Here is a 19308-nt window from a genome sequence, read left to right as displayed (position 1 = left end):
AAGCTTGGCTTCTCTCACAGCCGGTCACAAAGCAGCATGTAAAGAGGCGGGGATTCAAATGCTTCCTGCTTCCTTGGGGCTTTTTCTAAGCAAAAGAAAACCGAGGCTTGGATTTCTCCCCCCCCCCCCTCCTTTCAGATTGCTCCAGTTGGTTTTTGTTCTTAAAATGCTTTTTTATGCAGCAATTGGGTTGGGGGGTATTTTCTCTCACAGTGAGCACTGCGAATTAAGCCAATTACAAAACAGCATTTAAGGGGCAGGACTTGATTTGAGCTTAGAGACTGCTGGTGCAGAGATTCCCAACTGGAAAGTGTAGGTCCAGCCAGCAACGAACCTCAGGTAAAACTCCCATGAATAAATGACCTTTGCTGTTTCGTACAGTAAAAACCAGTTGCAAAGGGCATTAAAAGTAGACTGAAAGTGTGTTATTCCGCATGTGTGAAAGTAAGCTCAGGCTTGTTAAATTGTGGAACTCCCTGCCCCAGGATGTGGTGATGGCTGCCAACTTGGAAGGCTTTAAGAGGGGAGTGGACATGTTCATGAAGGAGAGGGATATTCATGGCTATTAATAAAAATGGATGCTAGCCATGATGCATCCCTGTTCTCTCCAGGATCAGAGGAGCAGGCCCATTATATTAGGTGCGGTGGAACATAGGCAGGACAATGCTGCTGCAGTCGTCTTGTTTGTGGGCTTCCTAGAGGCACCAGGTTGGCCACTGTGTGAACAGACTGCTTGACGTGATGGGCCTTGGTCTGATCCAGCTTGGCTTTTCTTATGTTCTTACGTAGTCTGGGTTATTGAGGCAGTCCTCTGTGTCTACTAAGCTTTCAAGAAAATTCTGTAAATTGTATGCTTTTGTTCGTTATAGATCCCTGTCATACTAAGATATGTATACCCACACATACTGGCTCTGTTCCACCATGATTTGTCCGATTATCTGTGCATAGGCCTTCTGCCCCTCTTATTTTCCAGTGTTTCGCTTGAATATCAGAATATGTATTGGAATATATATTTTCATTGCCGCTCGGTGACATGTCACATGCGTTTGGCTGAATGAACCCTGCAGCTGAACGTTGTTCCCAAAAACTCGTGTTGGAATATATATAGGAACGTGTCTTACTTCACCATTCCATAGATGGTGAAATAGTAAAAGGTTTAGAAAAAACGCACATTCAGGTCTGTTTCAGTGCACCATCAGGCCCAACTATCTCAATCTAATAGGCCTTTTATGCCGGGATGTCTCCCCATAGTCACCTCACCGACTACTTTAGGGCTTCCCTTTTATTATGCAGGTGTTTTGCAACCTTCAGCGGTCGCCTTGCTCTCCCCCCATGTTTTCCCCTGCGTTTTCAAGATTCAGGCTGGAAAATGCAGGCAAAATGTGTGTGGGGGGGGGAGTGCGGCAACCTCTGATGGCCGCAAAACGCCTGCATAATCAAAGGGAAGCCCCTAAGCAGTCGGTGAGGTGACCATGGGGAAGTGTCCTTACATCAAAGGCCATAGATCCCAGAAGCTAAGCAGGGTCAGGCCTGGTTAGTACTTGGATGGGAGACTGCCAAGGAAGTTCAGGGTTGCAATGCGGAGGCAGACAATGGCAAGCCACCTTTATAGGTCTTTTGCCCTGACATGGATGGCCCAGGCTAGCCCAATCTCAACAGATACCGGAAGCTAAGAGGGTCAGCTTTGGTTTGTACTTAGGTGGGAGACTGCCAAGGAAGTCCAGGGTTGCTACGTGGAGCAGGCAATGGCAAACCACCTTTGTTTGTCTTTCGCCCTGACCTGGATGGCCAGGCTAGCCCAATCTCGTCATTGTCTCTTGCCTTGAAAGCCCTATGGGATCACCATAAGTTGGCTGCAACTTGACAGCACTTTCTACCAGCAGACCAGCAGAGAACCAGTGTGGTGTAGTGGTTGAAAGCGGTGGTTTGGAGCGGTAGACTCTGATCTGGAGAACCGGGTTGGTTTCCCCACTCCTCCACATGAGCGGTGGACGCTGATCTGGTGAACCAGGTTGGTTTCCCCACTCCTCCACACGAAGCCAGCTGGGTGACCTTGAGCTAGTCACAGCTGTCTTAGCGCTCTCTCAGCACCACCTACCTCACAGGGTGTCTGTTGTGGGGAGGGGAAGGAAAGGTGATTGTAAGCCGGTTTGGTTCTTCCTTAAGTGGTAGAGAAAGTCGGCATGTAAAAACCAACTCTTCTTCTTCTTCTTAAGCCCTAAAATGCCACCATCCAAAATACACATCGATTCTGAGATTCCAACCCCTATTCTGAGAACAATACTATAAACTGGGCGTGTTGGGAGTGGTTTTTTTGTTAATGATTTCTTCAGGTATGTGAAAGAACCAAATTCCTATAATTCTATTGACATTGCTTAGCCTGCTGTGAGCGCCACTGAATAATGCTTCACCCGTTGTGTCGCTATTGTTGTTATTTTCCAGGCTTTACAAGAAGAGATTAAAATTTCAGGCAGTAAAATAAAGCTGAGCTACCTGAGTAGCCGTACGTCCGGCTACAAATCGGTCCTGAGGATCAGCTTGACCCATCCGACCATACCGTTCAACCTGATGAAAGTCCACCTCATGGTAGCGGTTGAGGGACGCCTCTTCCGGAAGTGGTTTGCCGCCGGTCCGGACCTGTCGTATTACTTCATATGGGACAAGACAGACGTCTACAACCAGAAGGTGTACGGGCTGTCGGAAGCCTTTGGTAAGCGACAGCTTCTGTTGTCTTGTTGATGGTCGTGGGAGACAGGCAGTGTGATTGAAGAGTGTCAGATGAGGAACTGGGAGAGCCGGGTTCGAGCACTCACCTTGCAGGGCCACCTTACAGCGTCCTAATGTGTGTTTTGAGTGGTATCGCTGCTTTGCAGCCTTGTTTCTCAGGGAAAGGAGCGTGGCTCAGTGGAAGAGCCTCTGTTTGCACGCAGAAGGTCCCAAGTTCAGTCCCCGGCATCTCCAGTTAACACATGAACACATGAAGCTGTCTTATACGAAATCAGATCCTTGGTCCATCAAAGTCAGTATTGTCTGCTCAGACCGGCAGCGGCTCTCCAGGGTCTCAGGCAGAGGCCTTTCACGTTCACCTACCTGCCTAGTCCCTTAATTGGCGATGCCGGGGATTGAACCTGGCAATGAGGTCTTACCCACGTAAATTAATTGGCTCGGACATTTTATAAGATAAATTACGTTTGAAGATGAACAGTTTGTAAAATGTCGCAGTTCATATTTAAAGCCAGTATCCTCCCGAGTAAAGCTCTTCACAAGGAGGGAAAAACGGCAAACTGTGCATGAACCACAGCAATGGTGGCCGACCGCCCCTGTGGTGGGTGGGGTTACATGGAAGTCGGTGTGTATCAGCATATCTCTTAAAGAGACCGTTCTTTTTAGTCCAATTAAAGGAGGCTCTGAGCATCCCGCAATACCCTGTACTATATGCCAATGTTTGAGAATTATACGTTTAATCTTAGTAGCCAAAGGTGTATAGTTTAATGAAGCCGTTAAATTTTGTTTTGCACGTTCTTTAGAAACAAAAAGAGTGGATCTATCTACCATATCTGCCCGTTTACGTGTTGAGCTGATAATGTGTTGTGGATAACCCCTTCGTCACAGTGTTTCACTTAATTCTGTTGCTGCCTTGTTATAGTCCTCCGTTTGTGAAGCATTTCTTTTCAACCTTAAAAACTGACCATAAGGTAAATTATAAGGCGCCTCACTGGGAAACGGTGCTCAGAAGAGCCACAGGTGATGTGTCCAAGAGCCACATGTGAGCATTGCCGAGTTAGAAGATCGAAATTGCAAACCGGGGAAACCTCGAGAGTTCTGTAGCTAAGAAACATCTCCCCATTCGAGCAATTTTAAGATAATTATTGCATTCGTTCAGCATCTATTACCATGTTGACCTTTTTTAAAAGGCTCAGTAACCTCTCAAGAGGGAAACTCTGCATGAATGTGACAGTCTTTTCAATCAGAAACTGGTTCTAAATCTGCAGAAAGGTCTTTTTGGCCACAGCCCCATGATAAGTCACTACTGTACACCATGTGCTCATTTCTGGGTTGATTAAACAATGAGTCTCTCTCTCTGTCTCTCTCTGTCTCCCCCCGCCCCATCCCCCAGTCTCAGTGGGGTTCGAATACGAATCGTGTCCGGACTTGATTCTTTGGGAGAAGAGGACGGCGGTGCTTCAGGGCTACGAAATCGACGCGTCCAAACTCGGAGGCTGGTCTCTGGACAAGCATCACGCCCTCAACATCCAGAGTGGTGCGTTGGCTCCTTACCAACTCCGCCGCTCACTCCCCCACACCCAGCCCCGACTGCAATCATAAAAATAGCACCGGGCTGACACAGTTCCAGAGCCGTTGTAGATGCTTTTTCGCCATTAATAATTCAGCCAAAAGGGGGAGGGAAACATACAGTCCCACGTAAATTGCTAACAAATTATTTATTGTAACCTACATAGTGTGCCAACTTCTGGTGAGCATCCATGAAGCTGGAGGGGAGGGGTGGGCCCTCAGCTTCTGCAAACCCGTTGCAAGTACTTAGAATCATAGAGTTGGAAGGGACCACCAGGGTCATCTAGTCCAACCCCCTGCACAATGCAGGAAATTCACAACTACCTCCCACACACACACACCCAGTGACCCCTACTCCATGCCCAGAAGATGGCCAAGATGCCCTCTCTCTCATGATCGGCCTAAGGTCATAGAATCAGCAATGTGGACAAATGGCCATCTAGCCTCTGCTTAAAAACCTCCAGGGAAGGAGCACTTACCACCTCCCAAGGAAGCCTGTTCCACTGACCAACTGCTCTAACTGTTAGAAAATTCTTTCTAATGTCTAGACGGAAACTCCTTTGATTTAATTTCAACCCGTTGGTTCTGGTCCGACCTTCTGGGGCAACAGAAAACAACTCGGCACCCTCCTCTATATGACAGCCCTTCAAGTACTTGAACATGGTTATCATATCGCCTCTCAGTCTTCTCTTCAGGCTAAATATACTCAGCTCCTTCAACCTTTCCTCCTAGGACTTGATCTCCAGACCCCTCACCATCTTTGTTGCCCTCCTCTGTTGCCCAGATAGTTATGAGATGCCATCAGACACATGAACACATGAAGCTGCCTTATACTGAATCAGACCCTTGGTCCATCAAAGTCAGTATTGTCTACTCAGACTGGCAGTGGCTCTCCAGGGTCTCAGGTGGAGGTCTTTCACATCACCTACTTTGCCTAGTCTTTTTAACTGGAGATGCCAGGGATTGAACCTGGGACAGATGCTCTACCACTGAGCAGATGCTCTACCACTGAGTTACTGCCCTTCCCCAATTAGAGACTTGAACACATGAACACATGAAGCTGCCTTATACTGAATCAGACCCTTGGTCCATCAAAGTCAGCATTGTCTACTCAGACCGGCAGCGGCTCTCCAGGGTCTCAGGCTGAGGTCTTTCACATCACCTGCTTGCCTAGTCTCATTAATTGGAGATGCCGGGGATTGAACCTGGGACCTCCTGCATGCCAAGCAGATGCTCTGCCACTGAGCCACGGCCCCAACATCATCCCGATGTTGTTTCCCCCCCCCCTCTGTCACTCTCTAGGGATCTTGCATAAGGGCAACGGGGAAAACCAGTTCGTCTCCCAGCAGCCTCCTGTCATAGGAAGCATCATGGGGAACGGGCGCCGGCGGAGCATCTCCTGCCCGAGCTGCAACGGCCTCGCTGATGGGAACAAGCTCCTGGCCCCCGTCGCCTTGACCTGTGGCTCCAACGGGAGCCTCTATGTCGGAGACTTCAACTACATCCGAAGAATCTTCCCCTCCGGAAACGTCATCAACATCCTGGAGTTAAGGTATCGCCAGTTGTCCAGAGAGTGGGGGGTTAGTTTTTATAGCCATTCCTGTTCGCCATTTCGACATGCATCCTCATTGAGCTACCATACTGAGTCAGACCCTTGGTCCATGGAAGCCCTAACTGGCATTTTATGCAGGGACGTTTCCCCACGGTCACCCCTGCCGTCTGCTACCATGCTTCCTTTGTATTATGCATGACTTTGCCTCCTGTCAGAGGTCATAGAATCATAGAATCATAGAGTTGGAAGGGACCACCAGGGCCATCAAGTCCAACCCCCTGCACAATGCAGGAAATTCACAACTACCTCAGATGGGCCTCTCTCTGACTGCACATTTTGCCCGTGTTTTAACATAAGAAAGGCCCTGCTGGATCAGAGCAAGTCCAGCAGTCTGTTCACACAGTGGCGGACCAGGTGCCTCTAGGAAGCCCACAAACAAGACGACTGTAGCAGCATCTATCCTGCCTGCGTTTCACAGCACCTCATATAATAGGTATGCTCCTCTGATCCTGCAGAGAATAGGTATGCATCATGACTAGTATCCATTTTGACTAGTAGCCATGGATAGTCCTCTCCTCCATGAACATATCAACGCCCCTCTTAAAGTTGGCAGCCATCACTCCATCCTGGGGCAGGGAGTTCCACAATTTAACTATGCGTTGTGTGAAGAAATTCTTCCTTTTATCTGTTTTGAATCTCTCACCTTCCATCGTCAGCAGATGACACTGTGTTCTGGTATTATGGGAAAGGGAGAAAAGCTTCTCCCTGTCCACTCTCTCCAAACCGTGCATAATTTTATAGACCTCTATCATGTCTCCCCTTCATTGTCTTCTTTCTAAGCTAATCAGCCCTAAGCGTTTTAACCACTCCTCATAGGGCAGTTGCTCTAGCCCCTATTGTTTTGGTTGCTTTTTTCTGCACCTTCTAAAGCTCTGCAATATCCTTTTTTAGGTGTGGTGACCAGAACTGTACACAGTAATGCGTACAGTTTTCTGGATGCTGTTTTAGCCAAAATCTGGAAAATGCGGGTAAAATGCGCAGGGAGAGTGAGGCGACCTCTGACGGTCCGAAAAGGCATGCATAATCGAAAGGAAGCCCCGAATCAGTCAGTGGGGTGACCGTGGGGAAATGTCCCTGCATAAAAGGTCATTGTCCCCTCCAGGGTTCCCCAATCCTTTCTAGCCTACGGGTACCTTTCGAGTTCTGACGCAGGGTGGGTGGACGCAACCACAAAATGGCTGCTGCAGGAGGTGGAGCCAACCTCAGAATGTCAAGGAGTGAGGCTATGCATTCCCATAATAGTCGCTTTTCAACATTTCTGGTAGATGCTCTGCTTAACAGGATGCCCTTTTAAATGAGCATATTGTTTTAAAATATTTTCTTGCATACACCCAGTTTTTCAGAAGTCGTTTTGCCTAAAGCTTCACCCTCTTTTGAAACACTTGGTGGGTGCCAGGAAAGGCGTTGGTGGGCACTGTGGCACCCATGGGCATCACATTGGGGAACACTGGTCTAATCAGACTGGCAGCAGCTCTCCTGGGTTTCAAGTAGAGGTCTTTCACATCGCCTGTTACCAGGTCCTTTTTAAATGGAGTTGACGGGGATTGAACCTGGGACCTTCTGCATGCCAAGCAGATGCTCTGCCACTGAGCCACAGCCCCTCTCCATGATTCTCCAGGGTCTCAGGTGGAGGTCTTTCACATCACCTACTGCCTGGTCCTGTTAACTGGAGTTGGCAGGGATTGAACCTGGGACCTTCTGCATGCCAAGCAGATGCTCTACCTCTGAGACACAGCCCCTCCCTGGTGCTATTTGAGGAATGAAGTCCACGTGAGACTTGTTGCTTAAGAAAAGAGACAAACGTCCTTTATTGTCAAGGAGCTCCATACTTGGACAGGAACAGTAGATAAACCATTCCAGATGTCTATCTAGGCTAGGATGGAAGATCCAGTTGAAAGGATCACAGGAACACATGAAGCTGCTGTATACTGAATCAGACGTTTGGTCCATCAAGGTCAGTATTGTCTACTTAGACTGGCAGCGAGCCTCTAGGGTCTCAGGAGGAGGTCTTTCACATCACCTCCCACCTGATCCTTTCAACTAGAAGTACCAGAGACGGAACCCAGGGCCTTCTGCATCCAAAGCGGAGACTCTCCCACTGAACCACAGCCCCTCCCTAAATTGCATGCCCCCCCGATGGCAAAGGGCAGGGTTTGGGGGGGGGCATGGTTTCTGTGTAGGTGTAGCAATGCCAACAGAAGAACAGTCAGGACAAATTTATCACCGGCATGGCTGGACCGAGGCCAGAGAGAAGGGCTGGCCTAACAAGTTTGGCATCTCCTCCTCGCTGCATCTACGGGGAATGCCAAAAATTAACCAGCTGCCCCAAGAAAGGATTTGAGCTTGGAAAGATAACAGGACTAATGACAGCGTGTAGAGGGTATTCAGGACATCGGAGGGTCATTCATAACTCGGACAGCCAATTAACTGTGATTTATGTGGCCAAAGTCATCTTTAAATTACTGACTATGCCACCAACTCCCTGTGGAACAGGGACATGGAAAGAGAAATCACATGCCCCTTTTCTGCAGGCAAACAGCGTCATGTGTATTCTAGTTTTCTGCGTCCTGCAGAAGTTGCGCTACCCTCATCCATACACAGGAGCCGTCTACAGGCCTTAATCTACTGACATAACACCAGCAGTATCCATAGGGTTGCCAACCTCCAGGTCCTAGCTAGAGATCTCCTGCTATTACAACAGATCTCCAGCGGATAGAAATCAGTTCACCTGGAGAAAATGGCCACTTTGGCAATTGGACACTATGGCATTGACGTCTCTCCCCTCCCCAAACCCCGCCCTCCTCAGGCTTCACCCAAAAAACCTCCCACCACTGACGAGAGGGGCCTGGCAACCCTAGGTTTGGAGAGGGGAGGGACTTCAATGCCCTAGAGTCCAATTTCCAAAGCGGCCATTTTCTCCAGGGGAACTGATTTCCATCGGGAAATAGCGGGAGATCTCCAGCCACCGCCTGGAGGTTGGCAACCCTACTGCTCGTGGGCGGAGGGATTTGCGTAATCATCCCGAAGGACGAGATCTGTCCGGAGAAATTAAGTCGAGGGGGGGAAGCAAATGGCAGGGGGAGGGATACGCAGGCGTGGAAGGCTGCCGTGCCCCCCATGGTACCCACCACCGCAAGTCAAACGGCAGCCGAAACAGGACTTTCTTGGTGATGGGCAGGAACGTCCATGGCAGCTCCCTGACAAGTAATCTCCATTATGAAATGTGTCAGTGTCAGGCTTGTTAAATCTTTATTTATAGTTGCCTTTTATGGCGCGGTTGTTAACCGTCAAAGTTTTCAGCCTGCTAATCATGCTGGGAGCTCAGCCGCTAACCCTGTCTCTCCTCCTCTCTCTCTCTTTCTCTCTCTTTCTCGCCTCCCCTCTGCTTTCCTGCTCTTCTGTCAGAAATAAAGATTTCAGACATAGGTAAGCCAACCAGGGAAGAGTGGCCACTTTCTCTCCCTGCTCATTTCTTTCTTTCTTATCCTTTTTTTAAAAAATATATAATGTCCCACTATTGGTAAGTGATTAAATGTCAAGTGAAAGTGTTGTCTTTGAATTCTGGCCCACCGGCAGGAGGGTTGCTTGCCAAACTGTCCTGGGGAGTGGGGGTGTTGCATCAAAATTGGGCAACCGACTGTTGTAAGAGGTCGAGACATTTTATATTGAAGAACAAAAATCACATTTTCCTAGCACTCCAAATGTAATAATGTGTTTCTAGCAAAAAAAGAAGAAAAGGGGGGGATTCTTTGTCCAGCTCTCATGCTAATGTCTGTTTGGAGTCCCGTGTAGAAGACTACATTTACATTTGCATTGGTATTGCATTAAATATGTACAAAATACATGTGTATTTGTAAACATGCAATATACACACAGGGATATTTAGCATTTAGCGTCACTGGCAACTAAAAAGGTAAAGGTAAAGGTCCCCTGTGCAAGTACCTGGTCATTCCTGACCCATGGGGTGATGTCACTTCCTGATGCTTACTAGGCAGACTTTGTTTTTACGGGGTGGTTTGCCAGTGCCTTCCCCAGTCATCTTCCCTATACCCCCAGCAAGCTGGGTACTCATTTTACCGACCTCGGGAGGATGGAAGGCTGAGTCGACCTTGAGCCGGCTACCTGAAACCGACTTCCCTTGGGATCGAACTCAGGTCGTGAGCAGAGCTTGGACTGCAGTGCTGCAGCTTTCCACTCTGCGCCACGGGGCTCTAAGATCAAGTTAATTCATGCCAGCGTGGTGTAGTGGTTAAGAGCAGTGGTTTGGAGCAGTGGATTCTGATCTGGAGAACTGGGTTTGATTCCCCACTCCTCCACATGAGCGGCAGAGGCTAATCTGATGACCTAGATGTGTTTCCCCACTTCTACACATGAAACCAGCTGGGTGACCTTGGGCCAGACACACTCTCTCAGCCCCACCCAACTCACAGGGTGTCTGTTGTAGGGAGGGGAAAGTGATTGTAAGCCGGTTTGAGTCTCCCTTATGCGGTAGAGAAAGTCGGCATATAAAAACCAACTCTTCTTCTTCTATTACTATGTATGGGTGTGAAAGCTGGACAATGAAGAAAGCTGGACCGCCAAAAAAACAAATCAGTGGGTTCCAGATCAAATCAAGCCTGAACTGACCCTAGAAGCTAAAATGACTAAACTGAGGCTATCGTACATTTTCCCAGACAATAATCTGGGGAGCCAGTATTGTGTTTTGCCATGCATACTGACCCCAAAGTTCCCGTCAAGTGGCACGGGCTGACCCGAAGTCCTTCTGCTCAGCATGACGTTCCCTACAAATATGTACATTCACACAATAGGAGCATTTACTTTTTGATTCTATATAGTGTGGAATATCTTTTGCTCCTTCCCACTTGAAAACCTCATTAAAAATTATTACTTCCGCATGAAGCTGTGGGCATATTAACAAAAAACAAAAGGGGGAAGGGGGGACCCAACCTAAACCCAAAGCTGGGTACCCAAAGATTGGGTGGGGAAAGACACAGTTATGTATAAAAATGTGTTTATTTTAAGATGCTGATATCTATATTAAAAACATTTTAAAATTATAAAATTAAACGGTTGACCATTTATCTTGTCGATACTGGTATGCACACCTTGTATGGAAGGCTAGCTTGGGTACCCAGCTGTGGGCATATTAAACAGACCCTTGATTTAAAATTGGGGATATAGACAAATTGGGGAGGCCAGGTTCCCCCTTTGGTGGGCAGCCTCCCAACCTCCAACTCAGTCAGGAGACCTGTCAAGCAGCGGCAGGGGAAACGGGCAGCCTGAGATGGCAACCTTTGCAGCCGCAACATCCAGCTCCATAGCCCGAAGTGATATTACCACATTACACGACGGTCTAGGAACCTTTCTTCTCAATAACATCAGTTTTCCAATTCCTGTTGTGGAAACTGTAGTGAAAACTCTGTAGTGAAAACAGTCGAGTTTTGAGTGAATATTAGAGCGTCCCAAGATGTCACTTCTGGTTATGCAACCTGAAGTGATGTCACAAGATTTTATTAGGATGAGTCTTTCCCCCACACACACACCATATCCAGGGGGTTGTCATCCTGGCAACCCTAAGCCAGATAATATAGCATGGGGGAACTGGATCTGGGCCCCAGTCTGCCAGTTGACCCTTCCCAAGAAGCGGCTAGAGGTGCCAGGTTGCCTCCTCGCGCGCGTGTAAATGGCCTCCGAGGCCTTATCCAATTTGAAGATAAGGGCTGCCAAAAGTGCTTCGAATGTCCTGAGGCGAACGAGGGACGAGGGAATGTCAACGGGCGGTTATTAATGTCTCGCCTGCCCACCTCTGGTGATTATGAGCGGCTCAGCCGCCGGCTGACATTCAGCCCGCCCGTGCCGACGATACCGGCGATCCCTGATCAAAATGGACGGCAGAGTCCCGCAGGGCACCTTTCCCCGCCACCAGAGTAGATGCCACTCGCTCAGGTTGAGTGACGTGCAGGTAAATGAAATAATACCCTGCCAGTCGGCTGTCATTGGAAAGGAGTACAGATGGAAGCCAAACTGCCAGGCTGAGTCGCTGAAGGTCAGAGTGTTTTATTTAGCAAGAATCAGTGTCATCTTGTGCAGATGGAGTCTGCTCAGGCTTTAATAGGGTAAATCGCAGGGGATCTTCGGGGATAAATCAGAAAGGCCGCTTTCTCCCCTCCCCTCTCCCTTCTGCCGGCAGCCCCTCGAGAAAAAAAGAAGAAGGAGCACTCAGTTAAACTGAATGAAATACCCAACGTACAGCTGGGTGCATTTTTAAGGAATTGGAAAATTGATGTTATTTAGCAGAAAGGCAGTAGAGAAAAAATACGAGGGTGTGTAAAACTGATATCTGGCGAATATACATGAGCATCTGTTTGACATTTGAGGGAACACGAGGAGGACTGTTGGATCAGGGATTCCCAAAATGGGGGTCCGGGAGAGGGAAGAAGATAAGCCGCTGGCTTGGATGCACCCATCGCTCTGTTCCCTCTGACAGGCGGGAGTCTCCATAATTATCCGTCCCACTCTCTGTCCAGCAAAGGAGGAACCAAAGATAATCAGCAAGGAGGGGGATATTTTGTGGATCCCTTTGATGGGTTTTTTTTCCCAAGGGGGGTATCAAAAAAGTCATGAAAATTTCGGTTAGTATCTGAAAATGTTGACAGTAGGATGAGTCATTACATCCCCATTCCTTCAGAATTTCTTCTTCTCCGCTCAAGAGTGAAGGCAATGAGTAATCGTCCTTTGCCCTCGGTGACGTCGCCATGCAGTCAGATCTGATGGGGTACGGTGCCGTGACATCATTGTGATCATGGCACGAGACGGGTACACACTGCCTTCCCGTGATTCTTTCTCCCTTGGGGTTGTCGTTTCTTTTTTCTTCCCCAGCCACAGCCCCGCTCACAAGTATTACCTGACCACGGACCCCATTTCCGGTTCCATCTACCTCTCTGACACCAACAGCCGCCGAGTCTTCAAAATCAAATCCACCACCGTTGTGAAGGACGTGGTGAAGAACTCGGAGGTGGTGGCCGGAACGGGAGACCAGTGCCTTCCCTTCGACGACACCCGTTGCGGAGACGGCGGGAAAGCGACCGAGGCGACGCTCACAAATCCCAGGGGTAAGGCCCACTGTTTAAGACAGCCAGCGTGGTGCAGTGGTTAAGAGCGGTGGTTTGCAGCGGTGGACTCTGATCTGAAGAACCGGGTTCGATTCCCCACTCCTCCACATGAGCGGCAGAGGCTAATCTGGTGAACTGGATTTGTTTCCCCACTCCTACACACAAAGCCAGCTGGGTGACGTTGGGCTAGTCACAGCTCTCTCAGCCCCACCTACCTCACAGGGTGTCTGTTGTGGGGAGGGGAAGGGAAGGGCATTGTGAGCTGGTTTGATTCTTCCTTGAGTGGTAGAGGAAGTCAACATATCAAAACCAACTCTTTTTTTTCTTCTAAGAGGATTAGGAGGCTATGAAAAAGATATGCTGTGTGAACAAGCAAGGTCGGCCCAAGGGTTTTTGGACCCCTAGGCCCCCCTCTAGCCTGCTTCCCAACAGACTCCCAGCACAGACCAGGCAGCCAAAGTGTGCGATAGGTATCACCACTTTTGCCCTCAGTGCCACCATGGGGAGGGGGGTGTCCAGGGATGGGCCTGTCGCCAGACTCATCACTAGGGTTGCCAGAGCCCTCCTCGCCACCGGCGGGAGGTTTTTGGGGCAGAGCCTGTGGAGGATGGGGTTTGGGGAGGGACTTCAATGCCATAGAGTCCCATTGCTAAAGTGGCCATTTTCTTCAGGTGAACTGATCTCTATCAACTGGAGGTCAGTTGTAATAGCCGGAGATCTCCAGCTAGTACCTGGAGGTTGGCAACCCTAAGCCACGGTCAGTCAGACCCCAAAGTCCAACACAGCATAAGGCGTGTTTGCAATCAGTGGGCCCGCATCCTGTCGCCATCCATGCATCTGCACACCATGCTGACAGGGTGGGAAAAAGCAAGCTGCTCTTCATAGCTGCTTTAGATTTGCCTGATAACCTTGACAGATTTATGTTCTAAAATCTCGCTTTCACTACCCGTGGATCGGATTCAAACTGAAACACGTCCAGGAGGAAACAGATCGTTTTCATTTTGGGGGAAAGAGATAATGCATGACAGGTTGTTGGATGGGAGAGCCGAGGGTGTGCATGTGGCAGAGGGAGAGCGAAAAAGAAGCTTTTGCAACTTGCAGCTTCGGCTTCAGCGGAGGAGGAGGAGGAGAAGAAGGAGGAGGAAGAGGAGGAGGAAGCGTTGTTTTTTATATGTCTACTTTCTCTGCCACTTAAGGGAGTCTCAAAGCGGCTCCCAATCACCTTCCCTTTTCCTCCCCACAACAGACACCCTGTGAAATAGGTGGGGCTGAGAGAGCTCTAAGAGAACTGTGACTAGCCCAAGGGCACCTAGTTGGCTTCATGTGGAGGAGTGGGGAAACTAACGTGGTTCACCAGATTAGCATCCGCCACTTATGGAGGAGTGGGGATTCAAACTCGGTTCTCCAGATCAGACTCCACTGCTCCAAACCACCGCTCTTAACCACTGCACCACGCTGGCTGTTCCTTTTGGCAGCAGAGGATAGGACTCGCAATAATGGGTTTAAATTACAGACTGAAAGGTACCAGCTGGATATTACTAAAAAACGTTTTACAATCAGAGTTCAGCTGTGGAATTGGCTGCCTAGGGAGGTGGTCAACTCCCCCGCACTGCCAGTCTTCAAGCAGCAGCTGGACAAACACTTGTCAGGGATGCTCTAGGCTGATCCTGTATTGAGCAGGGGGGTTGGACTAGATGGCCTCTATGGCTCCTTCCTGCTCTATTATTCTAACTGGAGTCACAAAATGAAGAGACCTGCTGGATTAGACCAGTGGTCCAACCAGTCCTTTGCACACAGTGCACACAGTGGCCAAGCAGTTGCTTGGAGAACTACAAGAGCATAGAGGCCGTAGCCCTCCTAGCCCTGAGTTTCAGAGCTTCCTGGGTCCGAATATGGAGGTTCCCTTTCCTCCCGTGTCTAGTAGCCATTGATGGACCTCTCCTTAATTCTAACTCCCTTTTACATCGTTACACTGTGGAAGTCCCTGCCCCAGGATGTGGTGATGGCTGCCAACTTGGAAGGCTTGAAGAGGGGAGTAGACATGTTCATGGAGGAGAGGGCTATCCATGGCTACTACTCAAAATGGATACTACTCATGATGCATACCTATTCTCTCTGGGACCTGATGAACATGCCTGTTATATTAGGTGCTGTAGAACACAGGCAGGATAATGCTGCTGCTGCAGTGGTCTTGTTTGTGGGCTTCCTAGAGGCATCTGGTTGGCCACTGTGTGAACAGACTGCTGGACTTGATGGACCTTGGTCTGAACCAGCAGGGCTTTTCTTAGGTTCTTATGTTCTTACAGCCATCTATGCTCATGGCCAGCTAGTGGACCTGGAAAACTAGTTTACAGTAACTCAAAACTAACATTCTGAAAGAATTAGAGGAAACTACAGGCCACACAAGCACAAAGTTTCTGTAGGCATACGTCAACACAGACTGTCTCTCATAACTCTGCTTCGAGCTTATTTAACCTCCAGCACCGCAAAAACACCAAAGACGCTAATGAATTTCCACATTCCCAGTAAATTAAAGAGCTATCACTTTCCAATTATCATCTGTTCATACTGTTCTTCTCCGACGAGCAATCAGAAGGGATGAAAAATTAGATCGCCGACTTGTCACCGCTGACACCGAAGCGTTTTCCCACCAGTGGACGGTCTTCGCTCCGGAAAAAAAGCGATGGAAGCACAATAAATTCTCACAGTTTTAAAAGATTGCAGTGAGCAAGCAGGGGAGGGGGGAGAAGACGACGACAATAAACAGACACAAAAAGATGCAGAGCAACTATATCTTTTGGGGAGAGTGATCGTTTCCTATGGTCATTCATTGCTTGAACGCCTACTCAAATCCTCATTTGTTCCCGACATGCTCATCCGTTAGTACAGTGGTTCCCAAAGTGAGGAGTACCACCCCCTAGGGGGCGGTGGGATTACCTAGGGGGGCACTAAGAGGCAAGAGGGCAGTGGGGGTGTTAAAGGCGGGCCCCTTCAACTGTGTTGTTCACTAATTTACAATAGATCAAGCTATGGCACCATGCTGGGCAATTTGTTGGAAACTATCAGAATTTTTTTTCCAGACTTTGAAGAGCTGGTACCACTGGATCAAGTCCATCAGTTGTGTTGAATAAATTTCAGACTAAACAGTTTTAATTTGATTTTGAATAGATGTGCAATTAATTGTTACTGTTTTGAAATTTTATTGTTATTATCTTCTTTTTATAGGATAGGGTAGGGGGCGCTGGGGTTGAGTGTGAGGAACCAAGGGGGCCATGGCCGGAAAGGTTTGGGAACCACTGCGTTAGTACAGAATAAAACCAAAGACAACATGAAAGGCGAGGTCTTGTGATTCATCTGCCTCTTGGTGGATCGAGGTGGTCTTCTTTCACACCAGTCATTAGGGAAAAGCAGTATGGAAAGGGATTCAAAATAGTCACTTGCAGTAAACCAGCTAGATTTGAGTCCAGTAGCACCATAGAGGCCAACAAGATTGTCCGGATATAAGCTTTGACCCTCAATAGCTTATACAATGACAATCTTAGAATCATACAGTTGGGAGAGACCACCAGGGTCATCTAGTCCAACCCTCTGCACAATGCAGGAAATTCACAACTACCTCCCTCCTCCCCACACCCCCAGTGACCCTTGCTCTATGCCCAGAGGAAGGCAAAAAACCTCCATACTAATCTGGTGAACTGGGTTGGCTTCCCCACTCCTACACATGAAGCCAGCTGGGTGATCTTGGGCTAGTCACAGCCCTCTTTGAGCTCTCTCAGCCCCACTTACCTCACAAGGTGTCTGTTGTGGGGAGGGGAAGGGAAGGGAAGGGAAGAAAGTTTGATTCTTTCTTTAGTGGTAGAGAAAGGTGGCCTATAAAAACCAACTCTTCTTCTTTTTCTTCTTCTAAGTTCTTATTGGTCTCTAAAGTACTACTGGACTCGAATCTAGCTGTTCTAACTGCAGACCAACATGGTTACCCTCTGAAACTATCTTGCATGAGAAATGAGGAAGATTCCCCCCCCATCTTCTTCTGACCTCTTCCACTCCTGTCTAGGACTTATTGTATGTATTTATGTAAATGAAAGGGCATCCAAAAGAGACCCGGGTTCAGCTAATCTCCACTCTTCCATGGAAGCTCATTGGGAGACCTTGGGCCAATCACAGTCTCAGTCTAAACTACCTCACAGGGTTGTTGTAAGTATAAAACAGAGGAGAAGAGAACGATGTAAGCCATGGGGGAGAAAGGCGGGGTATAAGTGAAGTAAAATTTTCAGCAAAAGAAGAAGGGTTGGTTTTTATATACCAACTTTCTCTATTTTTTAAGGAGAATCAAACCGGCTTGCAATCACCTTCCCTTCTTCTCCCCACAACAGACACCTTGTGAGGTAGGTGAGGCTGTGAGAGCTCTAAGAGAACCGTGACCAGCTCAAGGTCACCCTGCTGGCTTCATGTGGAGGAGTGGGGAAACCAACCCCGGTTCACCAGATTAGAGTCCACCGCTCATGTGGAGGAGTGGGTAATCAAACCCGGTTCTCCAGGTTAACGTCCACCGCTCCTAACCACTACACCATGCTGGCTCTGAGACCCTGAGGCAACTGTGTTCTTCATTTGTGGGTTACCCATGCTGTGTTTGTTCCCTCTCCCCAGGCATCACTGTGGACAAATTTGGGTTCATTTATTTTGTGGACGGCACCATGATCCGGCGCATCGACCAGAATGGGATTATCTCGACCGTGCTCGGTTCCAATGACCTGACATCGGCCAGGCCTCTAAGCTGTGACTCAGTCATGGATATCTCGCAGGTACTCAGACTTTCGTTACAGGTTTCATTGATTTATTTTCTTCCCCCGCTGTAGACTTTGGTTCTTCTTATGGACCTGCCTCGCTTCCATTTCTATCGAGTTTCCTCCTTTCGAACCCTTTCTCCCACCATTATGCATGGTGTGGAGAGAGTGGACAGGGAGAAGCTTTTCTCCCTCATAATACTAGAATGTGGGGTCATCTGCTGAAGCTGGAGGGTGAGAGGTTCAAAACTGATAAAAGGAAGTATTTCTTCACACAACGCATAGTGAAATTGTGGGACTCCCTGCCCCAGGATGTGGTGACGGCTGCCAACTTGGAAGGCTTTAAGAGGGGAGTGGACATCTTCATGGAGGAGAGGGCTATCCAAGGCTGCTAGTCAAAATGGATACTAGTCATGATGCATACCTATTATCTCCAGGATCAGAGGAGTATATAGGATTATAGGATTATTATATAGGATTATATAGGATTATAGAATAGGATTATTAGGAGTAGAATAGGATTATGCCTATTCTATTAGGTGCTGTGGAACGCAGGGAGGATAGATGCTGCTGCAGTCGTCTTGCTCGTGGGCTTCCTGGAGGCCCCTGGTTGGCCACTGTGTGAACAGACTGCTGGACTTGATGGACCTTGGTCTGGTCCAGCAGGGCCTTTCTTATGTAAAGCCCCCACTGTAGGGTTAGAAGTTAATCTGGATCTTTTGGTTGATGGTAAGTGCAAATGGCGGCTCTCCGAAAACCTCCGAGTGAGTACCGCTGACCTAGGACAATTGGAGTAAGCTTATAGCAAAAAGCAGCTCGATCTCAAAATGACTTCAGATTTTACTTGCTACCTGTCAAATACATTTTCAAGTTTGTGACAGTTTTGGCTTTCTTCTTTTTTGTTTTTTTCCTTCCGTTTGGCTGGGAGGGGAGATAAATACCGTTGGACGCAGTATGGTTTGGGGAGACGTTCAAATTAATATCTCCGAAGCGTTCTGTGCCGCCCAAATTATCAACAGCAGGAGAAACGAAGGCTCTTGAATAGCATCCGATTGCAAAGGGGTTGCAACTGCCATCGTGCCGGGCTTTTAAAGTCCTGCTGCTAAAGTTTTTTTTTTAAAAAAAGATTATTTCTGTGCTGGCATTTCTTTGCATTTGGTACACATAACTGACACTGCGCGGGATTTAGTTTTGGGGGGGGCACTGTCCATCCTGACAATCAGTCCCGCTCTGGAGACGTCACCTCTAAATCGGCCAGGGTTTTACGCCCCAAATAGTTATTTGAATGGCTCCAGGCATGGGCAGCTTTGTTCTGCAAAACCACAGCCCCTGGCTGGAAACCTCGAATGTCGATAGTTATGCACAATGGAAGTCTGTGGGTTTTTTCTTTCTTTCTGCAACCACCCGTATAATTTCCACGCTCCCACCTGGCACCCGTCCTTTCGCTTCCTCCCCCCCACTCCTTAATTTGAAAAGATTGCTCCCGTGTCTTTGTGGCGGCTACCCC

General features: G+C 48.4%; 1 protein-coding gene across 1 annotated transcript in view; it reads left to right on the top strand.

Annotated features, from left to right (window-relative positions):
- Positions 1 to 19308, top strand: part of TENM4 (teneurin transmembrane protein 4) — a 450745-nt gene that overhangs the window by 394527 nt on the left and 36910 nt on the right. Inside the window, exons 20-25 of the mRNA XM_056858091.1 lie at positions 2443 to 2710; positions 4118 to 4261; positions 5596 to 5845; positions 9311 to 9331; positions 12785 to 13017; positions 17665 to 17819. Coding sequence (XP_056714069.1) covers positions 2443 to 2710; positions 4118 to 4261; positions 5596 to 5845; positions 9311 to 9331; positions 12785 to 13017; positions 17665 to 17819 — 1071 coding nt within the window. The remainder of the gene's footprint in view (positions 1 to 2442; positions 2711 to 4117; positions 4262 to 5595; positions 5846 to 9310; positions 9332 to 12784; positions 13018 to 17664; positions 17820 to 19308) is intronic.

This window comes from Euleptes europaea, chromosome 12, assembly GCF_029931775.1.
Source record: "Euleptes europaea isolate rEulEur1 chromosome 12, rEulEur1.hap1, whole genome shotgun sequence".
Lineage (NCBI taxonomy): Eukaryota > Metazoa > Chordata > Lepidosauria > Squamata > Sphaerodactylidae > Euleptes > Euleptes europaea.
The sequence above is the reverse complement of the archived record's forward strand: the minus strand, read 5'-3'. Positions and strand labels throughout refer to the sequence as shown.